Genomic DNA, 14,830 nt, shown 5'->3' with positions numbered 1-14,830 from the left:
ATGTCCTTCCAGGATCTCTGTGTGAGCCAAAAATCAGCTGGCTGGCACACACATGCACATTGGAGCTGAGCTAGAGCACAGCTCACATGCCTGCATATATGCCTCCAGGTGCCACCTGTGGCACCCGTGCCATAGGTTCACCATCACTGCTCTAGATGCTAAGCTTAGAGCAGAAATTTATTTAGAGGAGTCTTATGGCCAAGATAAAGAGAAAACTGAAGAAGCTGCATTCCTAACTTCTATAAGGCAAAAATGGATTTTCAGCCTGGAGAAGATTTCAATCAGTTCTCAGGCAGCAGTTTCATGATATGTAGTATCTGGAAGCCAAACCCCTCTAATCCCCTTCCCTTCCAGAAGGAGACAGTCAGAACCCAACATTTCCCTTCCATTTTTTCCTACCCCACCCTCAAGTATCATCTTGTCTTCTGATCTTTCTTAGTATGCATAAATATTAGATGTTGACCAAGGGTCACTATTATCATGATTATCATATGATGACCACTTGACTTCAATGGAACTTTTTATCTGTGAAATTTACTAAATGTGAAACAGTCCATAGTTGAAGGAATCCTGTTGATTTTTACTGCAAATTAAAATTGGAATGTACTATTTTTAGTCCTCAAACAAGCAAACAAAATCAATTTTCTTTAAATGATTTCACTACATACTAGTTTCAGTGGCATAAAACTGCTGGTTTTTCTTTATCCAGCACGCTGGATGTTTGTTTCATCAACTCAAGTAATAGATTGTGTTATTTGCTCTAATACATAGCAAAGGGCACCCTGAATTCTTGTAGTGTTCCAGTTTTGTGACAGGAGCCGTTTATAATCCATATTTTTCTTTTTTCAGTGGTACACAGATAAAGATCATGGAATTGGAGGACATGCCCACAGCCATATTTACCATCACATGAGTAATTTTATCAAACAGTGTTTTAAATAGCCATAACATTGGGAGTGCCTAAACCAAAGCTGGTTAATTTCTGAAGTTTTAAGAACACTTTTCCAACAAATCGTCCCATATTTCATTGGATGACACAGTCAATTTAATTTGTGCGGACACTTGAATGAAGAAAATGTGATTTTGTTTCTTTTTCTGCAATTATCAGCAGGGATCCACTGAGCACAAACCAAAGAACTATAAAGCTCTATCGTTTTTTTCCCCCTTAAGGACTATTTTGCATAATAGTGTTTTTAAAATGCAAGTTTCCTTGAAGTAAGCAACCATTGCCTCGGGTGCAGAAATCTGCCTTAATCTTTTCTATATGGAACTGCTGTTCTTTTGAAACAAGGCTTAACCCAGGTTCATCAGCTGTTCATTACAAGCCATGCTCTGTATTAATTTAAGGTGAAAATTTAGCATTTCAATAAGTATACATTTTTCTTTTACCTAAACTTGTGTGGCAGCTCTCTACAAATATGTGGATTTCTTGTACCAAAATAAACAGTAGCTGATATAGGGAAATCAACCTATGATGGGAGAGTTTTGCAATCAAGTTTCTTGTTAAACAGAGAGGAAAGACCATCCTGTCCTAGAAGCTTCTTTAAAGTCAAGATGGTCGTTTTATGGGAATATGCCTCCAAGTAGGTGGAAAAAGGAGTGACAGGAACATTAAAATGATTTTTTTTCTATGTTGAACAGTCGAGGGAGGGATTCCAGGAGACACTCTAGAACCAGCAAGTGAGATACTTCTAGAACTGCTGCAATTGATAATAACCTAACAATGAAAATACCAGCTACTTGAATTGTTCATGTTGGGCAATTAGGAGGCAAGGGCCAGGGCTCTCTCACAAAGGGCTTCCGTGAATCTGTGAATGATGCCAGGCTTTAACCTTGAGAATGGAAGGACACTTGGGGAGAAAAATGCAACAGGTGTGACATATGGGTAATAAAAAAGGGATTTTATTAAGGCTGTTGGAGCTGGCAAGCAGCCAGTATCCCTTCTGCTTTCTATATGCTTGATATACCAAATGATCTCATGTTTCCCTTCTCCAACATATATCCAGTACAGTGGAAATTGTTTTTCCTGTATGATTAGCTCACACCTAGGCAGCATTTCCAGTGATTCTTCTTGCAGTGGGTTCCAGATTGGATGAGAATGAACGTTAATATGCAACCTGCCTAAAATGCACATTCATAAACAATTGCTAGAAGATATCCAAGGTTTCCACAGAATTGAGAATGAGCAGTGAGATTAGATGCCACAGGGTGAGAATTAGCACAGGAATTGGAACCAGATTGCCAACTGGAACCAGATTGCCGACATCTGAGCCATTAGATATTTACTCTCTGTATTAATCATACCTCATTTGGATTAATAGCACACTTAAGACACATAGTACATGTTTGGTTCTCTGTATGATATAATTATATGTACCCATTATACATAGGAATCATGAAGACAGCCATAAAAGTCTAGTTCCTCTATTATGGTGAGTAATATAATTTATGAGAAAGGGATGCAAAACATGGTTTGATAACTTCTTTTCATAAAATTTATGTTGGATGAATGTAATTTGTTAGCACAATCCTCTAAAAGTTCATTATGGTTGACAAGGAATCTATGGAGATCGTTAAAATAGATTGCCTTGCAAATGTTGGTATTTTAATTGTAATGCAATAAAATCATTTTCTACGACCAAAGACTAAAACGTGTGATTAGGCCCTTATTTTTTTAGCCTCAGCCACAAATGTTGCAACAATTTTGAATACAAACCAATGTTGGTCCTAAAGTTTGGGAAATTTTCTGGCCCACATTTTTTTACATTTTCAAAACAAGCATCGAATCACAGTGTTTCAATTTAATTGATCGTGATTTTATGTTATTTTAATTTGCTTTTAGTTATGGTTTTATTAATTGTGTTTACTTCCCTATCTGAGAGTTGAAGATCACTTGGAGAGCATCCAGGTTGGGAAAAGTGGAATTAATAGGATTTGTACTTTGAATCTCTTTAATGAGTGGAAAAATTAACTTATTGAATATTAGCAGCTTTTCATAATTGCGACAGTTCCTATTAGTATCATGTAAAAAAGTTTGTTGAGTGTTTTATATTCAGTAAGTCAGTATCAAATCTTACTTTTTCTGGCATGGTGAGTTGTCAGTGACATTAGGTGTGAATTCAAAGTAGACAAGGGAAGGGAGAGGAGAACTGTGGAGAACAAAACTTGTTTTGTGATACATGTCATAAAGATTTTAAATTCAGCAGAGGAAGAAAATTATTCTGATGTCTTCGAAATGAAAGTTGTACAGGAAGCTTGTTAAATAAAGCAATATATAAAGTATCCTAATCGGATGTTTCTGCACTAGAAAGAAGTCCTTTATTGTTACTTTTCAAATGCTTCCTGCTAGTTCTACTTAAAATCTGCAGGTGCACGAATTTTTAAGTAAAAACAGGCAACCATTCACGAAGTCCATCAAATACATATGTAATTTGCTCTTACATAAATGGAATTGTAAACTTGCAGTGGAAAAAAAGAAGAAGACTGGATTTAGTTCTACCAAGAATAACATCATCTAATGCTTATGTAAGGAATTAGTTTCAATGGGTTCACGTTGGCTTTTTTCATGTTGGAAATTTATGGATCTTAAGGTCTACATGCTTGTAACTGTGTGGAACAGGAGGGACAATCTGCATTCCAAGAGCCACATATGTCCCTTAAAGCCTGCTCTGATCATGATGGGTGAACTCTGGAAGCCTAGTTTCTTGCCATTTTGGGTGGAGAACAAATAGGAACTCAAAGACATTTAACACCTCGATTTCTCTTAATGCTTGATTTAGACTTGTCTGCAACTGCATTTAGGCATCGACATATACCTTCCTCATTGCTGAGGAAGGGTTGATGGATGAGCTTAGGTTGCAGATGGTTGCAAACAGGCTGCTTTGCATACCTACAAAATCTGAACTATGCGTTGTGTGGAGATGCAAGTCCTGCATGCTGATTGGTTTATTCAACTTCCTCCTGGGAGGCAGGTGGAAGGCAACACACATTCAAATGACATTAACATTTATAGAAGTGCTAATGCAACCGCCATGCAACATCTCTGAATGGTAAGTACATACGGTACGTGGGGTAATAGAGTTCTAAGTCAAACTTTACTCTGTCTGTACCACTTCCTATTAAGGATTACTCACCCCTAATTTAGATATAATATGCACGGATCTTAACATTTTCTAAAAAATCCTAGAGTGAATTGCAAACAATCAAAAATATGCTATAGTGTAATTTCTTACTGGTTCAAATGTGTGGACTTCATAAATCTAGTGATGATTAATGATACCCTGTAGCAAATAAACTCTCCAACTGGAACTCAATTTCTGATAGCTTCAAATGTAACGTGAGAAAATATGTAACGTGAGAAAATATTTTACTGAAAGAGTAGTAGTTGTTTGGAACAAACTTCCAGCAGACGTGGTTGGTAAATCCACAGTAACTGAATTTAAACATGCCTGGGATAAACATATATCCATCCTAAGATAAAATACAGGAAATAGTATAAGGGCAGACTAGATGGACCATGAGTTCTTTTTCTGCCGTCAATCTTCTATGTTTCTATGTTTCTTCGATGTAGTTTTCTTGGTACTGCAAGTGGTTTGCCATTGCCTCCCCATTTTTTTAAAAAAATTCCTGGTAGCTTTTCATCCCAATGATTCATTTAGTCTAATAGAGATTAGCTAAAGTCTGGTAGATGCTGTTTGTTTGTTTGTTTGTTTGTTTGTTTGTTTGTTCGGTTTCTAGGCCACCCATCTCCTGAGACTCAGGGCAGCTTACAACATAATACTACACAATAACAATAGAAATCTAATTTTACTAAAACATTTAAACTAAACTAATTAAACTAAAACTTTAAAACAATTAAATTAGCCATCAATGGGTGGGTGCAGTACGAATCTCCGGGGGGAGTTCATTCCAGAAGGCTAGGGCTACCACAGAGAAGGCTCTTCCCCTAAGGCCCGCCAGCCAGCATTGCTTGGCTGACAGGACCTAGAGAAGGCCGACTCCATGGGCCCTAACCGGTTGCTGGGTACATGAGGCAGAAGACGGTCTTGTAATGTTGAAGTGTCAGGTATTGATTTAGTCATGAAATAGCGCATTGAATCTCTTAAGATTTATTAAAATCCATTAAAATAATGAATTTTAATACAGTAATACCTCATGATACGAACTTAATTGGTGCAAGGAGGAGGTTCGTAAGGTGAAAAGTTCGTAAGACGAAACAAAGTTTCCCATAGGAATCAATGGAAAAGCGATTAATGCATGCAAGCCCAAAATTCACCCCTTTTGCCTCATTTCCGCCGGCATTCAGATTTTGTTCGGGTGTGGGTGGAGGGGGGGAGATGGGGGAGACAGCGCAGACTGCCCGGAGGGAGCCTTGTGGGTGGATTAAGGGAAAAGTCAACAGTTACTGTCCGGCTTGCAATGACTGGAAGGGAAGGGAAGGAAACGCACGGGCGGTTTGTACGTGCGTCTTCTCTGATTTCCTCCCCCCTCCTGGCTTCCCTCCTCCTCCTCCTCCTGTATTCCGCCTCCTTCCCAGCCTCCGGGTCACATTCTCTGCGCCGCCGGCCGGCTGTCATCTTCTAAAGAAGCAAGAAGAGGAGGAGGAGCTGGGCGCCTTCCTCCACCACCACCGGCGCACAGCTCCTCCTCCTCTTCTTGCTTCTTTAGAAGATGACAGCCAACCGGCGGCGCGGAGGCTGGGGATGGTGTGCGTGTGTGGAAAGGGTCAGCGGGAGAACTGGGGGGAGCCGTGGCCACTGCCCCGTGGAAGGGACCCGGCTGGGAAGCTCCCGAAGGTGTGGGCTGGGGTCTTTCCGGGAGAGCCAGCAGCAGGCGTGGGCTGGGGTCCCCCCAGTTCTCCCACGGACCTCTTCCACACATGCGATCTTCCGGGACGGCGAGGCTCAGTGACGGAAGGCCCGGGAGGCGCGGCTTGATCCGCTGAGCCTGGCCGGCTCGAAAGATCACAGCGAGCGTTGCCTGCGGCGGCGAGGAAAGCCAAGCCGGGAGCAGCATCACCGCGGCTCCTGGCTCAGTTTCCCTCGCCGCCGCAGGCAACACGGGCTGCCGGCGAGGCTGTGACGGAAGGCCCGGGAAGCGCGGCTTGATCCGGGAGGCGCGGCCGGCTCGAAAGATCGCAGCGAGCGTTGCCTGCAGCAGCGAGGGAAGCCAAGCCGGGAGCAGCAGCATCGCGGCTTCTGGCTCGGTTTCCCTCGCCACCGCAGGCAACATGGGCTGCGATCTTCTGGGCCGGACAGGCTCAGTGACGGAAGGCAGCCGCCTGGCCCAGGAGGCGCGGCTTGATCCGCTGAGCCTGGCCGGCCCGGAAGATCGCAACGCACGTTGCCTGCAGCGGCGAGGGAAGCCAAGCCAGGAGTAGCGGCGACGCTGCTCCGGTTGCCTGGTCCTCTCCTGCCTCCCACGCTGATGTTCCCCGCTGCGTCGGGCGCCGCCCGCCCCGAGTCGGACGCACCCTCGCCGCCGCGCCCAGCCGCTGCCCGCCCCTAGCCGGAGCCTGAGCCGGGCCCGCTCGGTCACGCCTCGCCCGCCGCCCGCCCGATCCTGCGCCTCCTGCTTCCCCCCCAGCCAAAAATACAAAGGCAGTCTGCCGCCGCCCGCGGAGCAATGGGAAGCTGAAGCCGCTGGCGGTTTCAGACTCCGTTTGCTCCATGCTGCTCCGCCCTGCCTGTCATGCGGCGGCAGACCGTCTTTGTGTTTTTCGCTGAGGGGGGAGCAGGAGGACCTTCCTGACTCCCTTCCCCAGCGCCAGACATCCTGCCCTCCCTCCCAGCCAAAAACCCAAAGCGGCCTCCCGAACGTTTTCCGTCTTACCAACCTGCCGCCGCCGCCGAGAAGCCCCACCGCCCGGCTGTCACCTTTTAAAACAGCCGGGTGGCTTCCCAGCAGCCTCCTGAAGCCGAACGCCAAACCCGAACTACCGGGTTCAGCTTCGGGAGGCTGCTGGGAAGCCCCCCGGCTGTTTTAAAAGGTGACAGCCAGGCTGCGGGTCTTCCCAGCAGCCTCCGGAATGCCGAACCCGGAAGTTCGGGTTTGGCGTTCGTAAGACGAAAAACGTTCGTAAGAAGAGGCAAAAATTTTCTGAACCCCGGGTTCGTATCAGGGGTTGTTCGTAAGACGAGGGGTTCGTATCTTGAGGTACCACTGTATGTAGTCTCTAAAGTTTGCATTTTTGCTATTAGAGGCCTGAGACCAGGACTAGCCAGCACCAACTCACTATTGCAATGGTCACAAGGAAGAGTGCTAGTTTCCTGTGCATGTTGGATAAATCCTTGTGTAAAATCTTATTTGTGTTTGTGGGAAATGTTATTGACAATGTATGGTACTTTGTCTGCACCATAAGCAATAAACATAGGCATCTTAAATATAAACAGGAAGAACAGTTGGGATAAATATTTATTTCTGGATAACATTTCTTGAGTCATGAAAAAACAATACTCTAGTCACATGTACACTTAAAACTTTTTAATAAATTACATCCAAGAAATTAAGCAGTTTGACTTGGAAATGGGAAATCAAAAGTAAATATAGTATTGCCAGTAGCATTTTACCCTCTCATTGTGATTTGAAAATGTTGGGATTGATACTTACACAAAAAACAGGATATCTATTTTAAAAAAGAGTCTTCCAAAATACTCAACAGCAATACGGCAGAATAATTCAGTCCATGAATTTTTAGTATCCAGGAAGCTGAGTAGATTGTTCTGCACATTAGCATTAAAAAATAATAATAATAACCAGCAGTCTCTTCATGGACCACTCTACATTGCATGGCTATTGAGAGACTCACTTGGAATGTTACAAGAGATCATCCAGTACACAATGACAAAGCATTTTAATCTCTATCAGAGTCATACTTTTATCTAAATTTATCTATACATTTTAGTCAACGTGTGTGTTTTTTTTCCTGAATTTATCATTTGCATAACATGAATTTGATTAATTTAGACAACACTGAGAGCCTGCTAACACTGGGCATCAAAAATAACTTCAGAAGCAATGCTTTTCATTATGTAAATCTAATTTTGCCTACTTTTGGCACAAAAGCAGCTGGTGTGATACTGTGTTCAAAGCACAAGGCATACGGAATTGGGTAGCCTAGACTCTTACTCCGCTATCACTGAAGAAAGAGTAGCCTGTGCAGACGGATGAGGCCCATTTCTCAAAGCAGCCATTCCCAAGCTCTTGCAGTTGAACGGGCGCTGTGAATCTGACACTCAAACACACATGGCTCTTAAGGCTACAACTTTCTCACAAAAGGCAAGAATACATTCTCTTCTAGCTGATGATAGAAGAGAACATGTCTATGGCAAGGCCTTGGCTCTTAATCTTGGTTTTCCTTCCGCAGCATGGAATTAACACCACTTAATTCCTACTTGAACAGACAGAAAAAAAATATCTGAAGCTGGTGGCTGCATTTGACTACAGATGTTCTACAGCAAAGGTGGGAAACTATGGCCCCTTTATCACTCGTGGACTTCAACTCCCAGAATTCCTGAACCAGTCAGGCTCAGGAATTCTGGGAGTTGAAGTCTACAAGTCATAAAGGGGACATCCGAGTCTTCGGAGAGGGGCATACAAATCTAATAAATAATCATAAAATAACATAGTTCCCCACCCCTGTTCTACACAAAAGACCATAATCTAAATCGCTGCTGCTTGGGCCCATAAGGTGGATCTAATGGAGTGGGAGGAACAGAAGGAGGAAGCCTTCTATACACAAACTGAATGCTAAACGGTTAATCCATTTCCAAATTTTAAAAAGAACTATGCCCTTTTTTAAATGTCCTGTAAAAATCCCTATTCTTTGGTCCTATGTTCCTGTCAAAATGTACTCTTTGAAGTTCGTGATCCTTTGGAAAGAAACAGGCACCAACGCTTCATCCAAAGATTTCCATAACCTAACTCCATGTATGGCACCCACTCAAACATTTCAATTGAGAAGTCAGTTCAACAGCTGCAACCTTTCCAGGTCCCTGACTAGTTAACAAGAATCAGGGCTGGTTCTTATCACTGATTCTGCCTCCGTATTCTCTTCTAGCTATGCAAGTCCTCCTGCTGGCAGCTGTTACCATATCTGGCAACAGAACTCAGTGGAGGATTCTTTCCAGATTAGAGAACTTGAAAAAGCCTGTACAGTATGTTGAAATCCCAAAGATATGTTTTCCTGATTCTTGAAACCACTGCTGAGCTTGTAAGATCTGATTAATTGTTTGTTAATGTCCTCCCCCACAAAAAAAGCTTTAGCATATTAACATATTTTTAAAAATTAAAACATTTGATATTGCCCTTTTATTTTACTCACAACACATTCATTCTCACAGCTACTTGGGGCATTTTCCCCCTCCCATTTGCCTAAACACAATGTGACTATTCTCTTCGACAGATTGGCCAACCAGCTAGACTAAAACGCCCCCCCCCCCCAAATCTTGTAGTCTCCTTCACAAATATACAGCCACAGATTGCTTATGCAAATTCCAAATGAGCAACCAATGGGTTTGGCTATGGCGTGAATCCTTATGGTGCCCTAAGGAAATTGTGCCCAGGTACCTTACTAAGATTAGGACTCTGTACTTGGCATGGTTGTATTTGACCGCATCTGAAAATGGCCAAGAATGAGGAGCTGTCCAGCAAACCTGCTTGAGGGATGGACCCTCTTTGAAGTTGGTTTTCTGGGATGAAAATATGTAGTTTGGCGATCGTAAAATTCAAGACAATAATAATATTATATGGCTTCTACAGAAAGAGTGTGGATTCCAAATACATGTAACTATTAGGAAAGACTGAACATACATTTGTGCAGAACGGAGACCTGATCAGTAACAGCCATGTCCATAAATGTCAACACTTTCATTTCATCTTGGGATTCTGACTTCCAACTTAATTAGCAATGGGAAATTAATGAAATTACAGTCAAGTCACACCTTGGTCCCATTGATATTTTTAAAAAAGTGCATGCTTGAACTATTAGCCTGAAATCTATACGTCTTAAAAATTTAACTATGGATGGACTGTGCCTGGAAGCATGCACTTGAGAGAAAATGAGAAGCAATTGCCCTATTGATTACCCTGGATCATTTTTACTGATCATTTCTGTCAAGGATTATAATCCAGAAAGTTAGGGAAAAATCAGTATTATTTATCTCTACAATGCAGCTGTTGGACTTACCACTGCAACATTTAGTACAGTACAGTATAAGATACAATAGTAACAGCTTGCATTCACAACAAATATTGTACGGATAGTGCACATCAATGGATGTGGCTTTTTTTCCAAACAAGATGAGAGAATGTTAACTATATTCTATATATCTTTATATATTATATTGTTTTTATTTTTCCAGTTATATATAAATTTAAATATTAAATATCCAGTATTAAATCAAGGAAATTGCACAAATATAGGTCTCATCCTGTAAATCACACACACATACATACAATCGTACAACCACACATACAAGCCATGATTTTAAACTGGGGAGGAGGGGGTGTAACTTCCTTATAATGTTATGAGTTTGGAGGATTAAAACACTAATTATTGAAAAATAACTCTAAAAATGAATTTTTCTTTGTTACTTTTAGATTTCTGAAACAGTTGGCCCCAAACTATACAATTCTTCAATTGTAAGATTATTGATTCAATAATTGAATCCTTTGTTCATCTGAATAAAGATTATTTCCAGTTTGGGGTATTTTTCCCCCCCGTTTTGTTTTCTTCTGGTATGGAAAAGCTATGAAAATAAGTCACATAGGCAAGGTAGGAAAATATGTGCAACCTTACAGAGAGAGGTTGGAATGGAAACACTGGTTCACATATTCCAAGGGTTTTAACTGTGGAACCCCAACAAGGTTTCCTTGGCTAACCCCATTTTCTGCATTGCTTCGGCCGGAACTGAAGAGCAGACAATGAACGGAAGCACATACTGCACGACTTACATTATACCAGTGCTACTGTGAGATAATGCACAAGATGTACAAGGGGGCAATCAAACCTGGAACATTAATGATTGCGTCACTCCTGCATTTCTCGTTGTTGTTCTTTTTTTAAACAAACACACTGAAGAGCAAGTCACAGACAAGTCTCACGATCCACACCTTTCCCTGAGTCAGGTTTCTTCTCTCGGCGGCCTTCAGTGCTAGTTGGGGAAGAAGAGAGAAAGAAATAGGTTGTACAGTTGTATTCCCACAACGCATCATTTGGGGGATAGAGTAAATGAAGTGGCTCTCTTCCCCTTTGCCCACCACGCTATCAGCCTATGCTCTCATGCTACATTGGGACACAAGGACAGAAATGGGTCAGCTGTTTGTGGATTAGGATTACAAAGAAAGCCGTCAACATCACAGATAAATAAGGAGGAAGCAACAGAGATATTTTAAAAACTGACATACAAATCTGCATGCACAAAGACAAAAAGAAAAGATGCAGTATATTGCATGAGGGTCAAACAGCAACGGAAATGTCTCTTGCAAATAACAACTGATAAGGTATTTTAATTGCAGAAACAAGAGAACATCATCCAATTTATTTGCCTTGTTTTTATTGCTTTTTATCGTTTATTGTCATGACCATTGTTTGACAGAAAGTTGGGATCAAACGTGTCAATCAATCAATATGTGCATGTGCAATAATGCTTTTTATCTTTCAGTAATTTTGTTTCAATGCAACATCAAGAAAAAAAGTCATTGTGTTGGGGAGGAATGAAGAAAAAATAGATGTTCAATATTTGCAACACAACATAATAGGAAGCTTTACTTGAAAGCTTATTCATTCTGTATTTGCATAATACATTTTATAATTCCAGCCTTCCTGTTAGGATATTAAATTTAGTAGCTGGAACAGTAAAGCGTACAATAGGCCAGAACAAACAGTTGTAGTTGATTAGTTAGAAAGTGCTGACTCATGCATGGGACAATTCTCACTATGATTGGTTGCTGTAAGTATAAGGGGGAGTTTCCATTCCCCTCCTCTGCCTTATTTCTTTTGTGTGTTTTGTGTACTGTTTTAGATTTACCTCATGATATGCCCATGTTTTTGACTATCCTTTATATATTCTATAAATATTCATATAGAATATATACAAGATAGTCAGAAATGCAGGGGTTTGTGTTTGTGTATATACAAATTTGTGTGAGACGTGTCTCCAACTTCTTCTGGACAGCTGCGGTGCAATTCCATGGTACCTCCACTATCGTTTGCTTCTATAAATCAAGAAATGTATACTATCATTTTCTTGTGTTCATGCATTTATTGATGCTCTGCTGAAATGCAAACGTTTATTCTGCAAAGCTCTTCCAGTCATGAAGATAAAATTTTGGTTGCCATCTCCTCTCATGCCTTCTCAATCATATTTTTCCCCCCAACAATTTTACGGATACATCATGCCCCCTTAGTAATGTGGCCCATCTGTGTCCTGCGCAGTTGATCACAGATTCCAAGGCTCGAGAGACGGTTGTGGCCTGGTACCTTAGACCCAAGTGTGATAGCGAGGAGGTCAGAGAGGATGTGGCGATAGAACCTGAAAGCCAACCAGGGCCTTCTGCACCTTCCAAGGTGCACAAGTGACTCAGGAGAAGAGGAGGAGCCTCTTCTTGATGCTAGGGTATGCAGAGTTGCCAGAAGGCATGAGTGGCTAAGCAAGAGGAAGTCTCTGTGTGAATAGATCTCTAGAACAATTGGCATCACTCTTAGACTATTTAAGGCTTAGCCACGTGACGCTTCAATGTGGAAGTTAACTTTCATTATGTTGGATTTCTTGGATTTCTCTTGGGATATTATTTTAATGATGAATTACAAACTGGAGATTTCAGATCATTATCTCCGGGCTTCCTGCCAACTCAGAGTGAGTCAGTTAATGAGAGCTGTGTGATTTTAAAAAAATCTGTGAGTTTTGATTTCTGTTTTGGCCTCTAATTAGCAGACTTATTTCTTGCTTTGCTGTTGGATTTCTAAATCAAACTTCCCTGCTCCTAAAATATTAGAATTAAATGCTTAAATCTTGTAAAATCAATGTGGAGGAGGGCTATTTCTTGGGGTGCTCGTAGCTGGGACAGAACAAGTAACTTTCATTTTGTTTTGAGAAATGATTACAGTATTCTTCCAATAATTAGTCTGCAAAACCGTATCAACCATATTTTAACATTTTCTTCAGTTAGATCATCTGTTTCTGGAACTTGACCAGTTTTCAAATTCTCACTACATACATACCAACTTTTCCTTATTTTTTTTCTGGTCAGTTCAATAACATTGAATCATATAATTCTATTCACTTTGTTCCAACTATCTTCCAACTATCCTTTTCCTTACATCCACATTCCATTCATTTTGTTGTTTATGGATCTAATATTTTTCCACATAGGATTTGTGTTTTCTTTTTTTTTTTAAGTGATTCTACTTTCATTCACTCTTCCATGAATTTCTTTCATTTCTCCCTTTGTGTCTATGTCCAGTCTTGACATTACCAATCAATGGTCTGTCCCATCTTTAAAATATTTCATCATAATTTTATTCTTCACAAATTATCTCAAAATTTCTATCTACTTTCATCCTTTTGCTGCATGCATTCATGAATAGACTAAAACTTAAACCACATATTCAAAAATAGATATTTTTCTACACAGATACTTGAAAAATAGTCATCAATTTATTTTATTCATATTCAAATGGTGCAATTTTTTTCTGCATTACCTTGCCTTGTCCCCAAGCATCCATGTGGTTTATGTCACTTAACAGAGTAATTCTGGTCCCCTCCATCACATCTGTTGCATAATTTCCACCAAATCATATCTCAAGTCAGTCAATTACCACCATTCCCTGGCACTTACATAATGTACATGCAATTACATTATCCTAAACATGTATACAACTTCACAGCAACTAACTGACACTAATCCATACTTACTTATATAAAATTTATCCCTTTCATTCATATTTAAACTACAGCTTCATTTTCATTCATCAACTCCATTATCCTAGATCAGACCACCTTTACTATCTATCTATCTGTCTGTCTGTCTATTCCACTTTGTTCCTATTTTCCATTCTTTCTCTTCATATCTATTATTTTCATTACATTCATTCATGGTAGGTATCATTTGCTATTACATTGTACATAGCTGTTTTCTGCATGTTAGGGTTAGTATTAAATGCTGCTAAATATTGATTTCTACTGCCTATCATAGCTATGATCATATGAAGCTTTTAAATAATACATTTTCATAAGATCAGACTGTATGGATTGTTACCAGCCTTAGCTGTACTTGTGCCACAAATATTGCTCCCTGTAATAGTAAGGGCAGTAATGTAGAATTCTGGCACATTTTGGTCAGTATATTATTTGTCGCATATGTACGCGGAGCAGTAAGAGTTGAGCCTGAAGTGAAGTCAACACTTCATTTAAAGGTTCCAAACTGGAACTGGCACGAGCTGCATGGAGACCACTTTTATGGGTTCCCGGCAGTTCTGCCAGCCAATGAGTTTGAACCTGATGCCGCTTTATTTGCCAATCAGAGGCGGCTCTGCTAATTTGGACGCACCTCTGTACGTAACACCCCTCCCCTCTTAGTGCTTGGTTCCTCCACTCAGATATCAACATAGTCTATGTAGTCATGCAAATATGCAGACCTCCAGACTGTCCTTCTAGGTCTTCTTAGTCCCCCCGCCCTGCCCCCCCCCACACTAAATTTCTCTCTAGTCTCTTTTTTTATATAAATATTTTTATTGATTTTATAATATAAAAGACACTCACACAACATATAACAAGTGCTCAGTGATTATACCCACCACCAGACAAACATTCGTACCCCACCACCAATC

General features: G+C 40.9%; 2 protein-coding genes across 2 annotated transcripts in view; one reads left to right on the top strand and one right to left on the bottom strand.

Moving 5' to 3' along the window:
* Window positions 1-2,651, top strand: part of DPP4 (dipeptidyl peptidase 4) — a 91,541-nt gene extending 88,890 nt beyond the window's left edge. The window contains exon 26 of the mRNA XM_070731650.1: window positions 850-2,651. Coding sequence (XP_070587751.1) covers window positions 850-942 — 93 coding nt within the window. The 3' untranslated portion in view covers window positions 943-2,651. The remainder of the gene's footprint in view (window positions 1-849) is intronic.
* Window positions 2,652-8,569: 5,918 nt separating this feature from the next.
* Window positions 8,570-14,830, bottom strand: part of SLC4A10 (solute carrier family 4 member 10) — a 219,760-nt gene continuing 213,499 nt past the window's right edge. Inside the window, exon 27 of the mRNA XM_070731642.1 lies at window positions 8,570-11,153. Within this exon, the coding sequence (XP_070587743.1) occupies window positions 11,087-11,153 (67 nt within the window). The 3' untranslated portion in view covers window positions 8,570-11,086. The remainder of the gene's footprint in view (window positions 11,154-14,830) is intronic.

The sequence above is a fragment of the Erythrolamprus reginae genome, chromosome 1 (genome assembly GCF_031021105.1).
Source record: "Erythrolamprus reginae isolate rEryReg1 chromosome 1, rEryReg1.hap1, whole genome shotgun sequence".
In the NCBI taxonomy this organism is placed as follows: Eukaryota; Metazoa; Chordata; class Lepidosauria; order Squamata; family Dipsadidae; genus Erythrolamprus; species Erythrolamprus reginae.
The sequence above is the reverse complement of the archived record's forward strand: the minus strand, read 5'-3'. Positions and strand labels throughout refer to the sequence as shown.